The sequence below is a fragment of the Rhipicephalus sanguineus genome, chromosome 3 (assembly GCF_013339695.2).
Source record: "Rhipicephalus sanguineus isolate Rsan-2018 chromosome 3, BIME_Rsan_1.4, whole genome shotgun sequence".
Lineage (NCBI taxonomy): Eukaryota > Metazoa > Arthropoda > Arachnida > Ixodida > Ixodidae > Rhipicephalus > Rhipicephalus sanguineus.
The window spans coordinates 103115241-103133787 of NC_051178.1; the positions used below are offsets into that span (position 1 = coordinate 103115241).

General features: G+C 44.8%; 2 protein-coding genes across 2 annotated transcripts in view; both read right to left on the reverse strand.

Moving 5' to 3' along the window:
• Nucleotides 1–18007, reverse strand: part of LOC119386875 (PAN2-PAN3 deadenylation complex catalytic subunit PAN2) — a 72964-nt gene extending 54957 nt beyond the window's left edge. The window contains exons 1-6 of the mRNA XM_049413273.1: nt 17996–18007; nt 14933–15121; nt 11536–11705; nt 7348–7546; nt 6368–6492; nt 5043–5187 (exon numbers count right to left, since the gene is read on the reverse strand). Of these exons, the coding sequence (XP_049269230.1) occupies nt 5043–5187; nt 6368–6492; nt 7348–7546; nt 11536–11705; nt 14933–15121 (828 nt within the window). The 5' untranslated portion in view covers nt 17996–18007. The remainder of the gene's footprint in view (nt 1–5042; nt 5188–6367; nt 6493–7347; nt 7547–11535; nt 11706–14932; nt 15122–17995) is intronic.
• LOC119386876 (syntaxin-18) lies at nt 16555–17606 on the reverse strand. Its single transcript, XM_037654148.2, has one exon. The coding sequence runs from the start codon at nt 17558–17560 to the stop codon at nt 16694–16696; it is 867 nt and encodes a 288-aa protein (XP_037510076.1). The 5' UTR covers nt 17561–17606; the 3' UTR covers nt 16555–16693.
• Nucleotides 18008–18547: the final 540 nt, after the last annotated feature.

The following is an 18547-nucleotide window of genomic DNA, read 5'->3' on the forward strand; positions in this document are numbered from 1 at the left end:
GTATGCTTCGAATAGCTGCTGCGTTACCCACGCCTTCTTGTTAGCTTCATAGAGAACAGGCAGAGTTACTGCCCCCTTGAAACATCTTGGATGCTTCGACTTGCCTATTACTAGTAACGGAAGCTTCTCACTGCCTGACATGTTGCTGCCAACGAGGACAGTGAGCCGCTCCTTGCTGTGCTTGCCGCCGTGGCAGGGGTCACCAGCAAATGCAAGCGTTTTCTCTGGCAGCAGCTTGTAAAACAGTCCAGTTTCGTCGCAGTTGAAAATATCCTTAGGTGGAAACTGCTGAAGCAAGGACTGCAGCTTTCCATCCCGATATTCGGCGACAACGGAATCGTCGACGGCGCTGCTTTCTCCGCACATCTTCTTGAACTTCAAGTCATTGCGGCTCTTGAAATTGCGAAGCCATCCATCGCTGAACTTGAAGTCCTTCGTGTTCATCTGAAGCGCGAAAACCTCCGCCTTCTGCTTCAGGATGTCGCCTGACACCGGGATTTTCTTAGTGATCATGGCACTGAGCCACACGAGGAGCGCTTCCTCGAGCTGCGGGTAAACACCCTGACTCGCATTCTTCTTTCCAGCCCCGGTTGATTTGGCAGCCACTTCCAAGATCTTCACCTTGTTTTGGTTTTTCTTTTTGAAGTCCGAAACAGTTTGCTTCGAAATTCCGAACTCCCTCCCCCCCTCTGTCTGCGACCGACCGCTTTGGACTTGTTCAATGATGGCGGCTTTCTTCTCCATCGTGAGCCTACGAGGGGGCTTTGTGCGCTTCGAAGGCGCGGACGAAGACGAAGGAGCAGTCGGTGCCATCGCTGTAAACAGCGAATCCGCTCGACGAAAAGCGCAGCACAAAACAGCTAGGAACTCGGTGGATGCTGAAGGTCGGGAAACGTGATCACTGAAGATAGCGTGCAGCAGCAAACGATCAACCGCAGACACGACCGCAGAGCTGGCAGAGCTGACAAAACAACACGTAAACGAACACAGTGAGGTTGGGCTTGGCTAAGCTACGTCCGGCAACAGATTGACACGTGCGGTTTCGAGGTTACGGCAGCCGCGGCGCGGTGCGGCGGTGTTGCTGGCCACATCTGCGATGCGAGTATGGTGGGTTCGAGGATATGAAAACAACCAAAATTGCGGCGTCGGTGGTGACTTTGGGTCGGCGGTTAACAGTAAAAAGTCCGGGAAATTGGATGGCGAAGGCTATAAGCGTCCGGAATTTCGGACTTTTTAATAGATTGACTCTATGGGGAACTTGACGGTGCCACAGATGAGTCCGCGAAATCAGGCATGTCCGGAATTTCGGGCGTCTGGGAAATCGGACATCGACTGTATTGGTAGCCAGCGCTGCCCAGGTGGCGCGCCTAAAATGTACAAGCTGCGCCGCTCTGGCGAGCTAGCTGAGAAACATCTAGTAATACAGAGCCGCCGCGAGGCGTAGGACGGCACGTTTCAACGTGCCCTCACATACCTCGTGGCACGTTCAAACGCATGCTGAATGTCATTCGACACTACCGCGGCTTTTGCTCGACGTGCGTTGTTTACCTTGAAACGCGCAAGGCTAGCGAAGATCGGGACATTTCGCTGCACTGTGGCGCAGCGGGCGAGCAGCGATGCCACCGATTCCGGTGGCATCACTGCTCCGCTGCGGTTTCAGTGATGTGATGTGTGCGGACGGGTACCTTCGCGAGAGTGTGCTGACCAAAGGACGGAAGCTGCCCAATGCGAAGTATGTCTATGACCTGGAAGAAGCTGTTTTTCGCAGAGACAGCGATTGTGGCCTTTCGGTGAAGTGTCAAGCACCGTGTGACGTAAGCTTACACGTAAGTTTGTTCAAATTGGGCTAGCAAGCTCGACGGTGTATGCAGTGTGCTCGTTGTGCGCCCGCTTTGAAGTAACATTAGTGCCTCAGGCAGCACTGAGAACATTCAGACCAGTGAGTGACAGCTGTTTTGAGCGAGCATATCACATTTACGTAATCTCTAGTTCCAGCTCTGGTACTATATTACAGAAGCTGTTTCGCTACACGCTTTCCTTTACGGTGTTTTTAACGGCTTGCATGTGCCCACTAAATGCGCGTATTGCAGTCTTAAAAACAAAGTTTTTGAAGCTGATGGTGAAGCGTGAAATAAATGTAAAAAGGCCGGTGTAAAGTGGAGATCAGTGGTGTTTGCGGACGACGTCGACTCGCCATCGTCTGCAGACCGTTTGCAAACTTGCGATCGGCCGTCGCCTAAGCCTGATACCTAAAAAAAATGCCTTTGAGGAACCTAGTGGTGAGTGATCAGCAATTGAACATGCGTAGACAACACGGTTTTTCTAGCGGTCATGGATTTGTAACCGGTCTAGAGCTGTACACGTGACAGTGACGTATAATACCGTTTTACTCTAATGTAACGTGAGTTTTTTTCTAGATTTTCGCAACCGAAAGTCGACCTTCGCGTTACAATCAAATACCGAAATTCCATTTTTTTCGTGCTGAACGTAATGAAATGTCACCCCCGGCGTTACAATTGTGGTCATGTTACAATCGAGTAAATACGGTATGTGTAATGTACGGCGTGATGCTTACGCAACCTAAGCTGTCATGTGCTTCCTTTAACTTTTTCAAGGCCAGTTTCAAATAAGAGATTTGTGACGTTTTCCAGAGCGCCAACCCATGTGCATCGATGGAAAGCAAGGCCGAAGTTATTAAGACATTTTTGATTGTGGCATTTGTGAATACAACAATACGGCAGGTCTCGACGCTTCTTTTTCCTCGTTTGATGATAGCGCACAGCGGAATGGTTCACGTTAGCAGCCACTCGTATTTGTTTGTATGCCCGAGTGTTTCCGCTCGTGCCCGGCAGGGCGGCGCACCCTGTCCGCGGAAACTCCAGCGCTGGTTCCCCATATTAGTCCGCATGTAACCCCCCTTCCCCCCCTGTAAAGGTGGTTTCACTGCAGTGGAATAGTGCTATACCATGAATGCACCTTTTCAGGAAAAATGCGCACTGCCGCGAAGACCCCTTTTAAGGTTACATGAACATATTACCCTCACATTGATTCATAATTTTTTAAGTTTACAAGCTTGTTATACCAGCTAATATGCTCCAAGCATAGTAAATTTTAAAACGTAACATATTTTACAGGTTATCACTTGCATTCTACCGAAAGTAACATCCTTCTACTATTCAAGGTTGCTTCCACTTCCTTTGAACCAAAAAGAATGACATTTGCACATGCTTTGTTACAATTAAAAAAAAAATTGTGCAGGTTGATTGGATCATGAAAAATATGGTCATTTTTCTTTATAATATGCAATATATGCTATTCGAATTCCATTCAAAATTATTCGACCAAAATCACTATTCGCTTCAAATTTGCTTCGAACCTAAAATTTACTATTCGCACAAGCCTATGCACAAGCCTACGCAGGCATTGTACAACACACCAGTCATGCTAGGGTAGTGGCTGTTCCCCCGTCCACTTCCTTGGGTATTTATGGATGTGTGACCCTGGCACTGTTAGCCAGCGCCACTTGTGGCCATGGCAGCAAATATGGAACATCCACCACCATACGTAAGACGTATGGTGGTCTTGGTTTTGGTTTCAGTCCCCACCAGCAGCAAGTTTTATTTTTTTGTCCACTTTCACTTCACTTGATCTCATAATTACTATGCTTCAATTAACAAACCAAAGAAAAAAAAACAAGCTGCAAATAACACCCTCTATTCTTTCTGTTTCTTCATTATCCACTAGCTTCAGATGGTACTGTCTAACAAAAAAATGTGTCCCTAATTCACTTCCCTTCTTTCAAGTGACTTCCTAAAACACAGAAGCTCTACACAGCCTCCATCGCAAAATAAGTATGGTTTAGTACCGTGAAGTTTTAACCGCCTTCAAATAGTAGGGGTGAAGCTTAAGCTATGGCAGGCCAAGTAAATATCCAATAGTTAACCATTAGTTTAATGCACAAAAAAAACTTCTTTTTTTTAAAATCAGTTTTATATGCTTATGTCTAGCTCTAGTGTCATTGTGGAAGATATTTGCAAACAGGAGTGCTGCATGACGTTCGCTGAAGCTGATGCAGTGACATGTGATGTAGTGAAATCACTTTTTAAAAAACAGAAGAGAAATTTCAAACGAAGCATAGCCTCTTGTGAGGATTTATTGGCTGTGGGTGGTTCTTTGATTCCTCGCAGTGGTTTTTCTCACTCTTTATTTGGGGTGCGTACTACATTTTCTTTCACATAAGCCCCAACTATGGTAGCTACTTCAGAGCTTCCTCATTACCTTTTACGAATCTTTTGATATGCTTTCTTGTGTTTTTTTTCCCCTCTTTTACTTTCGTTTTGTCTTCCCTTCTCAAGCCCTCAACAACAGCTTTCCTGTAGTTCAAGGAGGTATTGGGCATCTTCTAAAGGTGGTTTACTGAATTCTCTCCTGCTATTTTCTTTTACCTTTTTTTACTCACAACAAAAGTGAATACAACCTCTCCCTATAAAACAGCATTAGCTCTATCATTTGCATATTCCACAAAGACAAATCTTAGATGATGCAATATTTACATACACGAAATACAAGTTGTTGCCTTCATGGTTAAGATCAACATTTGTAGCAGTGCACCTTGAACAAGGTCATGACTGTCGCAGCCCTGAAGCTTCCTAAGCTTGAACACACAGCTCTCACTATTTATGTGTGCACGGTAGAGACATCATGAGGCTGACATAGGACAGTATATACAGGCACAGTGTAAAGCACTCAATTAAACAATGTCACAGGACACAAGCTGCTCTTTGAAAAGACCTGCAAGCTCTGTTTTGACATGACATTGAGGTCATGCAAGGCACATTATGTCATTTACATTTTACATCTTCCTGTTTACAACAATGCCATTTTGCTCAAGTGTACGGGATCCTCTACTAAAATGATGCAACAGTTGCAAGCAGTTGCAAACAAGTCACACAACAAGAAGTACTTCCACATAATGCTGTATGCATGTAAAAAAAATGAAAGACTACGTAATCAAACACATAGAGTGAAGCAAGTGCACACACCTGAGACACAACGAAGAGGCGAGAAGTGAAGGCGGGAACAAAGCGCAGCAACAAAGGTGGGAACATCATCTGGATTGGTGCCACAGCACGCATGACACGCAGGTCGTAGACTTTTATGAATGGATCCACCGCAAGCGTACCATGTCTGTTGCAAATTTAAAAAAAAATGAGAAGAAGTTTGCAACAAATAAATGCTGACTCTGAACCTGTGCTATTGGTACTGCAACCTAAACTTACTGTTGCTGTTGCTTATTTTTCTCACAAGAACAAAGAAAGCCAAAGAATTAAAGACAAACACGCAATTCAATTAATTGCATACAGACACCTGAGCGGCAGGTCAGTTCTCCGTATTGCTATACTATGCACATCCTTGCTATCTTTTAATAATATTGCGCGAGCATACAACCTGAGACACTGTGGCATCCAATATTGGCAAGAAGCAACGAGATCTGCTATAGAAGCAAAAGCGCGCAACGCACACCCATGTGTGAATGCCATTTGCTACGCTGTTTACCTAAAGATAGTTACATCCTGCCAGCGTTATCTGCGTGATCATGTGCTCTGAAAGCCATTGTGAAGTTGATCGTTATGTCACTGATCTCGTTGCTTCTCACCGATATCAGACGTTGCCGTATCCTCGGGTCTACACTTGTGCGATGTTAAAAAATTGAGAGGCTGTACACTATGTACCATGCAGCAGTAATAGGCACTACACTGCAACGCATAAAAAAATCATGCATAGTAACAAATATGACAGTTAAAAGATACAGAAACATAAACAAAAAAAAGGGTTAATTTCAGCAAGATTTAAGAGTTGAAGCAACATTTAACAATAGCTGAAAATAAACTCGAATCCACACGTAGGAACATTGTCAAGTGTCATTTCCTTTATTTCAGAGGCTTAATCTTCTTTGAAGAAATAACTGCGTAAAGTTAATTGATCAAGGTGTTTTGCAATGCAACCAAATACAGTAGAACCTCGTCGATATGTTCCCATTTTGTACGATTTCCCGATGCCAACGTTTTGCAATATCGTTATTAAGAGAAGCTGCACAATGTTTTAATAAATTTGGATTATACGTTCTCCCGGACGATACGTTTTTTCCCGCGTTTTTATCAAAAACGTATGAACGAGGTTCTACTGTATTTCTCAGAAATGTCAATAAATACATGATTATTTGAGGAGTTTCCTCCTTACCTACTTTAAATTAGTACCAACCGCTTGCAATGACACAAGGTCGATTTCATTCATGCGGGGCCTCTACTACTGTTGTCTTTTGCTTCTTGGCAACACATATTTGGAACAGCAGCAGCGAATTACTTGCCTGTTGGTAAAGCCACATGTGACGACCATGTTCCCAAGCACATCAAAGTCAGACAGCACACCAGTTTCCGAAAGTGATTCTAATGTGTACTCCACCTTAAAAGTTGACGGGTCCCGCAGTGCAACCTGAAGCACAAAACATATTGCCCAATTAAGCGCAAGTAATAAGGTCTTCATAACATTTACAGCATGCGTGCATGATAAACCGAACTTCACATAGACGAATGTTTCACTTTGTAAGAATGTTCCACTTTATCTGCTTTATGGTTTCTGTACAGTCTTCTGCTGACACATGTATTCTTAGCCTGCACCCAAGAAGGATTTCCCATGCAAACTGGAAACAAAGTGCGAGTGGTACCCTGAAAGAATGAGCACTGAAGAAACAAACTGTTATCTACTATAGCACATCTTGAGATTAGAGCAATACCTGAGGGATCTCGCCCCAAAATAATGGAAACAGGCACATACTCCTTCCTGAGCTTTACCTGAACATGTACACCTTAACAATTTGCAAGTATGCTTTACATCTTAACAAACATTATTTCTTCTGTGACAAAAGTGACACTCTTTTAGCTCCACAGACTGGCACGTGACCTATTGTGTGCCTGGTGCCTACTATCAACCCTCTGGCACTCGTACTCATATATGCCTATGTATGTTTTTTTCACCTTCAAATGGGTTCCTTAAATATCATAGCATCTTCAAATACTCTCATTGCTGTTGTTTCCAAACACTCTCATCGCCATAGCCAGGGTCTGGCAAGTACCTTTCAAAGCTTCTTCTGAAATAGCACTGTGGAGCATCAGAATGTATTAGGTATGTGCAAAAGACTTCCGCTAAAGAAGTTCTTGTTTCCAGCCATGTCGGATCACACCAAATAGTATGAGTGAAAAGCCCAACGTTCATCGGCCAGCAGCAGCAGTCATGATCATTCAAAGTAGAGAGTGCAAAGGCAAACGAACCGGAGCGGACAATACACACCTTGCCCGTGAAGTCAGCACAGCAGATAAAGCGTGGGTGCCTCCTTATGACAGCGCAGCCGTTCTCCCCAACATCAGCAACTGTGGTCTGCTCACCCGTGGCAAGATCCAGCTCAATGAGGCTTGTCTGATTACCGCCCATTAGTAACGAGCCAGAGGGCGACAGTGCCATGCAGTTCATGTCCTCCAATTCTTCGGAGCTGCAAAGAACCATGCACTGCTGGCAGCTGCTTCGTACGAAACTACGCATGGACGAACAATCGAGTGCTTCGAATATTCGAACGAATATTACAGTATTCGAATCCGCTTCGACACGAACTTAGATTATTCAAAATGAGCAAACAGACACATATTTGACGGCATGTAACCCCCTGTAAAGATGGTTTCACTGTAGTGTGGGAGTGCTATGCCATGAGAACACATATCCAGGGGGCAATCCGCACTGCCGCGAAGCCACACTTCAAGGTTCAATGTCCACATTATCTTCACCTAGTTTAATTATTTTTAGCGTTCAAAAGCTCGCTACACGGACTTATACGCACTAATTATAGTAAATTTTAAAACGTAACGTATTTTACCGCTTATAACTTGCACCCAACTGCTACTGAAATCTTGATACTATTCAAAGTTGTTTCCACTTCACTATAAACCACAAAAAGTGACATTCACATGTGCCTTAGTTCCAATTCTTAAAAGTATTGTGCAATCTAGTTAAGTAATGACAAAAATGCTCATTTTTCTTTATAATATGTTATATATATGCTATTCAAACTATTCTATTCGAAATTATTCTATCAAACCACTCTTTGCTTCGAGCCTCAAATTTACTATTCGCCCATCCCTGCAAGAAACTTCGAATCACAGCACGGAACCAGAAACTTCAACTACACTTCCATGCTATGCATGAAGACGTCCTTTGATCGCCGATGTTGGTTGCTTTGTAGTGCGTGCGTAACATGGAAAGCTTCTGACGATATCACCTCTGATAGTAACCCTAACACATTTTGGCACAAACATGAGACACATTTTCTTAAAGGGGCCCTGCAACACCTTTCTTAGTTATATTGGAATAGTTTCATTATTGACGTATGACTCTTCACGAGTCATATGCCGCAAAAATTTTTCGAATCCGTCAGGTCTAAGTGGTGTTACCAAATTATAGGGATCACGTTCCGCAGCTTTCTCCCTCAACTCAACGCAGCGAGCGCGCGGAAAGCTGCGCGAGGCGTGAAGGGAGGGAGGGAGAGCGGAGGTGCGAGGAGGCGACGTCAGCGCCGGCGGCATTTTTTTTCATTTTTTTCTCTCTGGCGTCTCGGCGCAACCACGTGGTCTGTGGCGCCACTTCCGGTCGGCTCGCGCGGTCGTCGTCGAGACTCGAGCGGCGGAGCCCGTGGCACCGTGTATCGCGCGTGCTTGAAAACTGCGAGTCGGTTTGGTAATGTTGGGTGTGCACCTCGAACTGCCGTAGTGTTTTCATCGCTCTGCCAACCATGGACGCAAACTTGCGTGCGCGTTTAGAACGAATGACAGCTGAGATGGGTTTCGACCCACACTCCGATACACCGCCTCTTCGCACTGCTCGCGCTTGAATCGTATTCAACACGGCAAAGCTGCGTGCACCCTTCTCCCAGTGGCAGTACTTCGACGCTGTTTGCTCTTCGAATGCGGGCGCACAGCGAGTGCGGGCTGACAACAAAGAGCTACAGACTAGAAGAAAGGATCGTGGGGCATCGGGCCGGCGTGGACCCATCCCCTGGCTGTCTGCAGCTACCGTGAAAATGCGAATCTGCTTGGTTTCTGTGTCGCGGTTTCTCGGGAACCTGAGACTACGGGGAGGATACGCCGAGGTACGGCTTGATGACATACTGAACATACAGCGAACGGGACTCTCGCCATACAGCGAACACAGGTATCCTAAGCTAGCCGGCGCCAGCATTGTTATCGGAGAAATGCTGCACCGCTGCCTCGGTCGGTCGTGAGAACGTGCCGACGATGCAGTTTTTAGCTGACGAGGCAACACTCGAACGGCTGCCACTCTCAACGGCAACCGGCGATGGTCAAAAGCACAGAAATATTCACGACTTCGGCACTGCACATGGTGAAGAAAACGCAACCACGCAACTACGAGCAGACGAGCTGTCGGTGAGACCGGAAGTGCTAATATTAATGTTTGTTCGGTGTTTTAACGGCATAACACAATATAAACATACATATTATCTACTTATTGAACTCAAAATTAACAACTAAGGTAATAATGAGGCTGTTATCGTGATTAAAACATCAGCCAATGGTGGAACTGCCGACAATCGCGTCATATATTGCCGACTAATACATCATTTGTCGAGAGAAGAGGGAGCGATTTTCAGCTGACTTTGAGAATTTATTGTAAATTCCAGGCCGCTCGCTTCGCTATAATATTTGGCTCGCGTGTTCTCGGGAGCCTCGACTACCGATTGGCAGCGCTTTTTGACCCTGCTCAAAAAGTGTTGCAGGGCCCCTTTAATATAGCGTCACAAGATTGTTTTTATCAATTAACTTTCAAGCTTTATATTCTTGCGAAGTGTTGCGCTTTCTTTTCATTAACGTGCTGTAATCTGCTGTTTTATGTACTGTTGAATTACAATGACTTACTGCATTGTTAATTTTGTTGTGCTGTATTTTGTTGTTATTATTAACGTGCACTGTAACATTGTTTCTTATGAGTTTACTTCTCATTTCACTGTAACCCCCCTTACTCAATGCTTTCAGGCCTGTGAGGTAATTTTCAATAAATAAATAAATAAATACCTGTCACATAGGACTGTTAAGCTATGCCAAGAGTACTCACAGAAAAAAAGTGGAAAATAATTTACTGCAACCCTTTTAAAGCAAGCCCTCAAACAAGTAAGGCATTTAAATATAAATGCATGCTACTATGGTCATAAATGTTTTACCTACACTGCAAGCTGCATTAAGTACATGGATCATAATTAAGTGTGTTTTCTAACCTTACACTGAGTAGTGTCAAAAATGAAGAAACAAACTCTCCTGAAACAAAACATCATGCATTTAAGGCAGAAAGCAAATCTACGTTGGCATCACACTTGTCAATTAACTGCCCATCGATATTTCATACACTGAGGTTATTGCCAGGAAATCCGAATAACAATCAAGCAGTCTGAAAAAAGAAAGCTAGCATCAAAGAAAACACTTCATTGTCCTTTAAAGCCAGAGGTAGGTAGGTAGGTACGTAGTGAACTTTATTGTTTAAAGCCAGAGGTGCAAAAAAAAGAATTGTTAATGCTCTTGCTTGAAATTCATTTTCATTCAAACATAGGAGAAAAGGAATGCAGGTCTCCTCACAACAAACTAAAACTTTTTTTCCTCTCCTTACTTCGTAATGTAATGAAACACTATTTGTTTAATTAATCTTTTACGATGGTGGAGGTAATGGGTGCACTCCATGTTCACCCTTCACACAATGTGATGTGCAATGCGAATTATATTGGAGCATCATGTGCAAACTTGGCTGCACAGCACCAACAGCTTAGGCCATGCTGTAAGACTTCCCTTTTGGAGACTTCCATGTACGTGTAAGCTTGGTTTCACTGTTACATCGAATAATGAAAAGACACACTTGTAGGCATTCGCAGTAATTACTTGCCAGTTACCCACAAACCCTTCCACGTCTTGTCTAGCTTCGTGCGTGGGATCTTAGGCACAATCACTGATGATTAGTTTTACAGGTGTGAACATAGCAGCAAGCCTTCTGCAATGGCTCGACACCAATCGCCGCGCAGCTGCGCAAGTGGAGAAATGTTTTTGAATGTATTCATAGTAATAAACATCGCGAAAAACTAGAGACAAAAGGGAAGAACAACACGGGACAAGTGCGCTGAATGCCTGCACTGCAAATGGCTACGCTGCTGAACTTATATCCTGCATCGTTTCATCTGGCGTTTGTGCTTAAAAGTCGTGGTTGGTGCACATTCAATAAATAAACGAGGCATAAGACGTCACTAACAGCTTCCTTTGAAATTACAGGGTGATGGTGCAAGCGGAGTCCTGCATCTCCTTGCTTCCACGGTTTCATCATCAGTAAGCGTGACACTTCAAACACCTTAAAGAATCAATGTATATTGGATTACATCATCCCAATTCTCACCTCAAATGCTTCCCCATCGCAGAGAATGGAAAAACCGGTACACACCTGTGGTGGAATGCAATCAGTCCCCTGCGGTTGTTGAGGCGAAGAGTGTTGCAGGTGAGAGACAGGACACCGGCATCGATGGTCAGCAACTGGCGCACCTCGTTAGCGGCGTGCACTTGGAAAGACGTGTACTTCTGCAGTTGCCAGGTGTAGTAGGACGTCACGTGGCCCTTTGTAGATGACAAATGTACTTGTTAAGAATAAGTTCCTGGTAAACAAGCACCCATAACAACCACGGTTGTAAGCATGATTACAGAGTGCATTCTACACCCCTCGTTGTATGTTATGATACTTCTGTCTGCCCAAAATCGCAACATTCAATTTTTCCTCTGGCTTTTGATGAATGCTTGCAATTTTGGCAGTGCACAGCAAAAGAAATGACAAAAATCTGTAGTTGCACTCTGTAGTTGCACTCAAGAGAAAGACTGGTAACTACGCAAGAAGTTGACATGCAATGAATGGAAAGACTAACTTAGTCCTTCATTTTGTAGTTCTGAGATGGCCTGGTCTTCAATGTTTATTCCAGTATTTCTGAGAAATAATGCACTTATTTGACTGTGCGATTGACAGTCTGAAAGAGTTCAATGCCCAAGTGCAATACAGGAGGCATCAGAGATAATGTAACATAGGTAGGCCTGTGCGAATGTTCGAGCACTTCGAATATTCGGACGAATATTACAGTATTCTAATTGGCTTCGACACGAATTTAAATTCTAGCAAATTTCGAAGTATTCGAAACGAACAAATAGACATAGTATATAAACCGCATGTAACCCCCTGTAAAGGTGGTTTCATTGCAGTGGAGGGGTGCTATACCGTGAATACCCCTATCCCGGGAATATCCGCACTGCCGCAAAGCCACACTTCAAGGTTAAATGAACATACAGTAAAACCTCGTTAGTTCAAAATCACTGGGACTGTGAAAAATCTTCTGATTAAGCGGATTTTCGAATTAACCAAACAAAATACCAGGATGCAAGGAACTTTGAATTACTGAAAGTAATCAGAGGTGGTCCTTTGCTGTGCCCGCTAGTTTGCGGCTCCAAGGGTTATGTTTTCCAGCAATGCCCAGTCCCAATTTTGCCGCTAAACCGGGAAAACGGCGGGCCCCGCTGTTGCCAGCTCAAGAAAAAAAAGAAAGGGAAAATAACAATATCTGGGGTTTAACGTCCCAAAACCACGATATGACTATGAGAGACGCCGTAGTGGAGGACTCCGGAAATTTCGACCATCTGGTGTTCTTTAACGTGCACCTAAATCTAAGTACACGGGCCTCTACCGTTTCGCCTCCATCGAAATGCGACCGCCGCGGCCGGGATCGAACCCGTGAACTTCGGTTCAGCAGCCGAGCACCGTAACCACTATACCACCGCGGCGGACTGAGAAATAGAAAAAAATCATGCCATATCCACGAAGTGAATGATGATTGAGGAGCTGGCTCGGAGATAATCGGGTAAACCGTGAATGCGAGCGTGCGCATGGTACAGTTGGCTATGATATATATGTGGTTTGGCCTGCGTTAATGTCATCATCAAGGCGCTCGAAGAAGAGAAAGAAGACTTCTCTTTCGCGCGAGCTGCACCTGTAGCGGTCACCTCTGGAACTAAGGTTACGTGTACACCGCGGGACTTTGCCCCAGCTTAAGAACATGGCCAGCTCCTAAAAAAAAACGGTCTCGTAGTCAATTGAAATGCGCGCCTGCGGAAAAGAAGACGTGCTTCAATGCAACGCAGTGGTGACACGCAGGCAGCATGTCACCTGCTCCTCGCAGCGTCAGCACGTCATGATGCGACCATTCGCCCATTCTTTCTGGTAAAATAAAGAATTCAATAATGACTAGCTGTGACGGTATTCGCGATGTTTTCAGGGTGGAAAAGATGATCATTGAAGTTGGCGAACTCAGTTTTCGAAGTAGGCGTTGCTAGGCAAGTACTCTGCCAGCAGTGCAAGTGCGCAAATTGCCGGAACAACCGCCAATCGGAGGTTCGCATACGTCACGCAATTCCGTCAGACCGTCCTTTATTAATTTCTCTATTTTCCCAGAAAGAATGGGTAAATCATGACGCGCTGACGACGCGAGAGCATGCGTCATGCTGCCCACGTGTCACCACTGTCTTGCAGTGAAGCACGCCTCTTTTCCGCAGGCACACATTTCAGCTGACCATGAGACCACTTTTTCTTTCTTTTTTTTCCTTGCGCTGGCAGCAGCGAGGCTGGGGTGCTCAACTTGTCACTCATTAGTATCGCTACGCTGCATTGCCTTGTGGCTCCTAAGGACCATCGTTTCTGTGGATTTGCGGCTAAATCGGGATCGAGAATTGGCATATGGCACCTAAAGTTTTCGAATTAACCGGGCTAGTACTGACCGCCGCTTCAAATTATCCACTCAAATTTACATTGCAGAATACAGGGACCGCCGAAATTCATCGAATTATGCGGGATTTCGAAATAACAGTTAGAATTAATGAGGTTTTACTGTATTACCCTCACATCGATTCATCATATCTTAAGTTTAAAAGCTTGTTATACCAGCTTATATGCTCTAAGTATAGGTAAATTTTAAAAAGTAACATAATTTGCAGGTTATCACTTGCATTCTACCCAAAGTCAAATCCTGCTACTACTCAAAGTTGCTTTCCACTTCCCTTTGAATCAAAAAGAATGACATTTGCATATGCCTTGTTTCAACTTTAAAAATATTGTGCAGGTTAGTTGGGTCATTACAAATACGCTCATTTTTTTTTATAATATGTAATATATACTATTCGAATTTGATTCGAAATTATTCGACCAAATCACTATTCGCTTCAAATTCACTTCGGACCCTAAAATTTACTACTCGCACTAGCCTAAACATAGGGATGCAAAGTAACTTCTCACTAAGGTTGATTAACGTGCACTGAGTACATAAAACACTTTTCTACTCTGCCCTGATAAGAATGCGGCCACCATAACCGGAAATGAAATCTGTGGCTGATTCGTTTCTTCAACTATGATTTCAAGCAAAAACATTAAAAATTTGCATTTGTGTCAAGAGCACAGTGAGCAGCTGCGAGTCTCAGAGGCCATACTATGCTTCAGCTTTGTTCTGTTGTCTTATTATGGGTGTCATCCAAATAAAATCTTACAGGCCTGTGCACCAGGCAACTGAATGATTTCATGTTTTCATAGCGCTCCAATTCACAATAAAAAAAATGACAAAGTATCTATAAAAAGTGGTCTCAACAATGCTGATTGTAACCAATGTTGATTGTGACCATCATTTTGTGACCAAAAAGCTGACCATCGCGTGTGATAAGCTGGGGTCGTGAAGAGCCCTTAAAGATTAACACGCTCCATTATTCCAGCACAGAGATAGACCAGCGTCCAGTAACAAGCAGAGGGAAGAGGCCAGTACCCCCTGATTTCCCATCCAAAGGAGTTCCTCCTGGGTATCAAAGGCCAGTGCAGTGACACCGAACTGGCTGCCACCATCCACCAGGATGTTCTGCAAGAAGCTGTAGTCCTGGCCATGGGCCAGGCCACCTGGGAACTGCTCCAGGCCAGTTTCCCCGACAACCGGGTACTTGGGCACAGCATACTCCATCTGCAAAGGGCACATTAATTCATTAAAACGTGTGTATATGCCAGTTTATACTATCATTTCTCAATGTGTAATCCAAGGGCACCCGAGATGCCCGAAAGAGGTGAAAGAGACAAAGCAAAGTGGAGGACAGCGAGCATATTGCTACTTCACAAAACTTGAGAAACTATAGTGCACCCTACCTTGCTAATCTTAATCTTCACTAGAAAAGAGTGACAGGAAAGAAGAGTACACTTTCTGAATGAATGATGTGAAGAGAAGTGAGAGATGATAGGTACATTACCCACAACGGCTGTACTAAAGCTGCCCATTTAGTCTTGCAACATGCAGGAGTTCCAACAATTTTTCGTAGTCTACCTCAAACCTACAGTGTCAGGACATGAAGGCGAGAGCAGTGGCCCCATGACTGTGTTTCCCTGCTGACACTGGCTGGAAAATCACCCAGCAGTCAATGGCTTGGGCATTATAAATTGGGCAATTACGTAATATCGGTCCCAACATATTAAAGCAATGCCAAGATGAACCCCTGTGCAGCAAGAATTACCAGCTTCATATAACCTCCAGGGATGCAGGGAATTTCCTATCTGGATCGAGCGCATGAAGTCCACCTGTCAATGCTGCCACTGTGAGCACATGGATTGATGTGCCCACTCCGTTACGACTTTGGCATATTTCACTGTTATAATATGAGAAGGTTGTAACATACAAAGTTTACATAACTGCGAGAACTGTAGGAGCTTCCATGAGAAAGCCTTCAGTTCTCAGCTCACTTTAGTTTCAAAAGAATTAAGCATGATTTCAACTTGCAGTCAATGTTCAGTGCTTTTATGAGATACGAAGCAGTCCACAAGATGCACATGCACATATAGATGCATACATCCACTATACCTGTCTTGTGTTACAAGAAAATGATGTAGTGTTGGCAGTTACCTGTTTATAAAAGAACTTATTTTTGAGCGTTGTGTGTTCAATGTCCGTGCTTGCTGTGCTGTATGCAATCAATGTTCATCACACACTTTGCGATGCCATTCAGTGCCAGTGCAAGACAACTCCAAACATTGGTAATTATCCTGCACTACGACTCTCCATCTCTATAGCACAGCTAGCCAACTTTCTCAAGTTACAGGCCTCTCTTTATAATTTTTGCAATAATTTTATTAGATGACAGGCACTAGAGAACAAGCACTGTTGTATGCCTCATCATGAGGCAGTTCATTGCCTTAATTGAAATAAATTATCATGGCTGCTTTGTGTCACGCAAAGAAAATATATTCTATTTCTAACAGTTCTTTGGAATTTCAACTGTTACACTGTTTCAGTGACTTAGATGCCACTGGAAGGCACATATGAGCCCTATACTCCAGGTCACAGTAGTTTTGAACACGATCGATTCACATCACACAATGCAGGGGTCAGGCGTTGTGTTCGTCCTCTGCCACAGCTGTGCACCAGCTTACGGTGTCAACCAGTGAAGGAAAAGCAAGAGCAGCGAAAGGCAACATATCAGCGCCGCAGCACAACGACCAAAAGAAGTTTGCTGCACAACAGTTTCTTCTAGTGTCCTCCTGGCGGCTGTCACATTTGCACTAGCATGTTGGGTTGCCATGGCAATCCGCTCAACGTCATCCTCTTGCTCCAAATGTGACCCGTGAGAACCCTCTGCAGGCAGGCGATGTCGATCACCTGCGACTCGATGTCGCGCACGATTTCTCGCGGACAGTTGAGCCGGTCCATGAGGATCTTGCTTTCCTCCTCGAACTGCAAGCATTCTTCGTACGTCAGACTGAGATCCGGTGCCGTCGAATCACGTGGACTCTCGCTCTCTTCCGACGACTGGAACCAGCTGCCCACGGTCACCATCTTGGAGGCTGCACTCGACAGCTGTCGCAGGCCCTTGATCAGCGGCGCCGGTAGCAAACTCGAGTAACCACGTGAGTTGCTCGGACCCAACCTGCGATACGGCGAGCTCAGTCTGCTCCACCGGTGCCGGTCGCACAAGCGCTTCACGTAAGCAGCTTTCATCTCGGCATAGACTTGGCACGTCGTCGACAGGTAGTCGAGAAGCAGTGATCGTACGCTCATGCGGTGTTGGCGCGCCTGAAGACTTCGCTGGAGGCTGTCACCGCTTTTATGGGAAGATGAGAAGGCCTCGATCGCCGCTCGTACGTCGCGCGCGAACTGCTCCACCATTTGGTCCGTGCGCCTTCGCTCCCGGTCCACCACGACGCAACGCGACTCCGGCGACAGCGTGCAGAGGACGTAGTCGCGACGCCGGGACAAGAGAAAGTCCTTCATTGTCGTGATACTACGCAGGATTTTGTGAGCTCTCGACGACCGCTTCGTTGCCGGTGGGCCGGTGAGTACGCTTTCGCTGCTGCAGTCTTCGCCGCGTTCTAGTACCATAAGACCGCAGATTTCCTTGAATAATTTTGTCCTGTCCATGACAGCGGGAAAACTAGTGTGCTGAATTTTGGGAGCGCCTTTAGTTGTCGTTGTAGCCTAGGAAATGTGGCTCATACCCACGAGGGGTACCAATAAGAACGGCTTCTGTTCGCGCTTCGAAGATCGCGCGCAAACGAGCGAGTCAGAAGAGCGCTCTGTGAGTTGGATCTCACCCTAAGTTCGCGCACTCTATTAGTGTTATTAACACGTTGTAAAATTCGAAGAAGCTTTTCGAAACAATGCTGAAGCATTTGACTGCCAAAAGAACGGCAGTTTCGGTTTAACGGTACTCGACAGAGAGCTTTCTGACGATGACGTAGGAAAGTGTACAATGTAACATAAGGGAGCGTGAGAATTACTAGCGCCTTAGGAAGCTTCAGTAAAGACGGTTTTCACCGTTATGTAGAAGTTACGTTGATTGTAGACAATACTCACGTTGTGGTAGCTCCTGCTACAGTAGCCACTGTACTCCTGCTGTTGTTTACAAAGGAACCATTTTGTATATAGCGCCGTCTCGCGTTTAGAAACGATAACTTGTAATGCCTTAAGTAACTAAAACGTGTTTTAACGTCATAGCAAACATTAAAGCAATTTACAAGGTTCAAGAGTTTATATAAAGGTATGTTGTTTTGCATTATAATCTTTAACAATGGTCACAAAATTGGCGCGGTTTCGGTTTCGCTTCTGAACTTCGGCAAATGGATCATTTGCAAACGCCAACTTTATGGCAAACACATTCTAGGCATGCATTACCAACTGCATTCAGTTTTCCCAGGTTACAACAACAATAAGAATTAACCTACACGTGTTCCGCTAAGGTCCGAGCTCACCTTCCCTAAGAGGTGATGGTCATGCCACTGAAGGAGGTGGCGTCATGTTGAATTTGTTACGAATAGTCCTCAGGCAAAATCTTGTCAGCGAGGCCAGCTGGATGTGAAACTTAATACAAGCTTGAACCATGTTGCTCAAGGCACCATCATCGTAATG

Excerpts from the sequence above, each read along its gene's own strand:
- LOC119386876 (XM_037654148.2), bottom strand. The coding sequence starts at position 17,560 with ATGGACAGGACAAAATTATTCAAGGAAATCTGCGGTCTTATGGTACTA.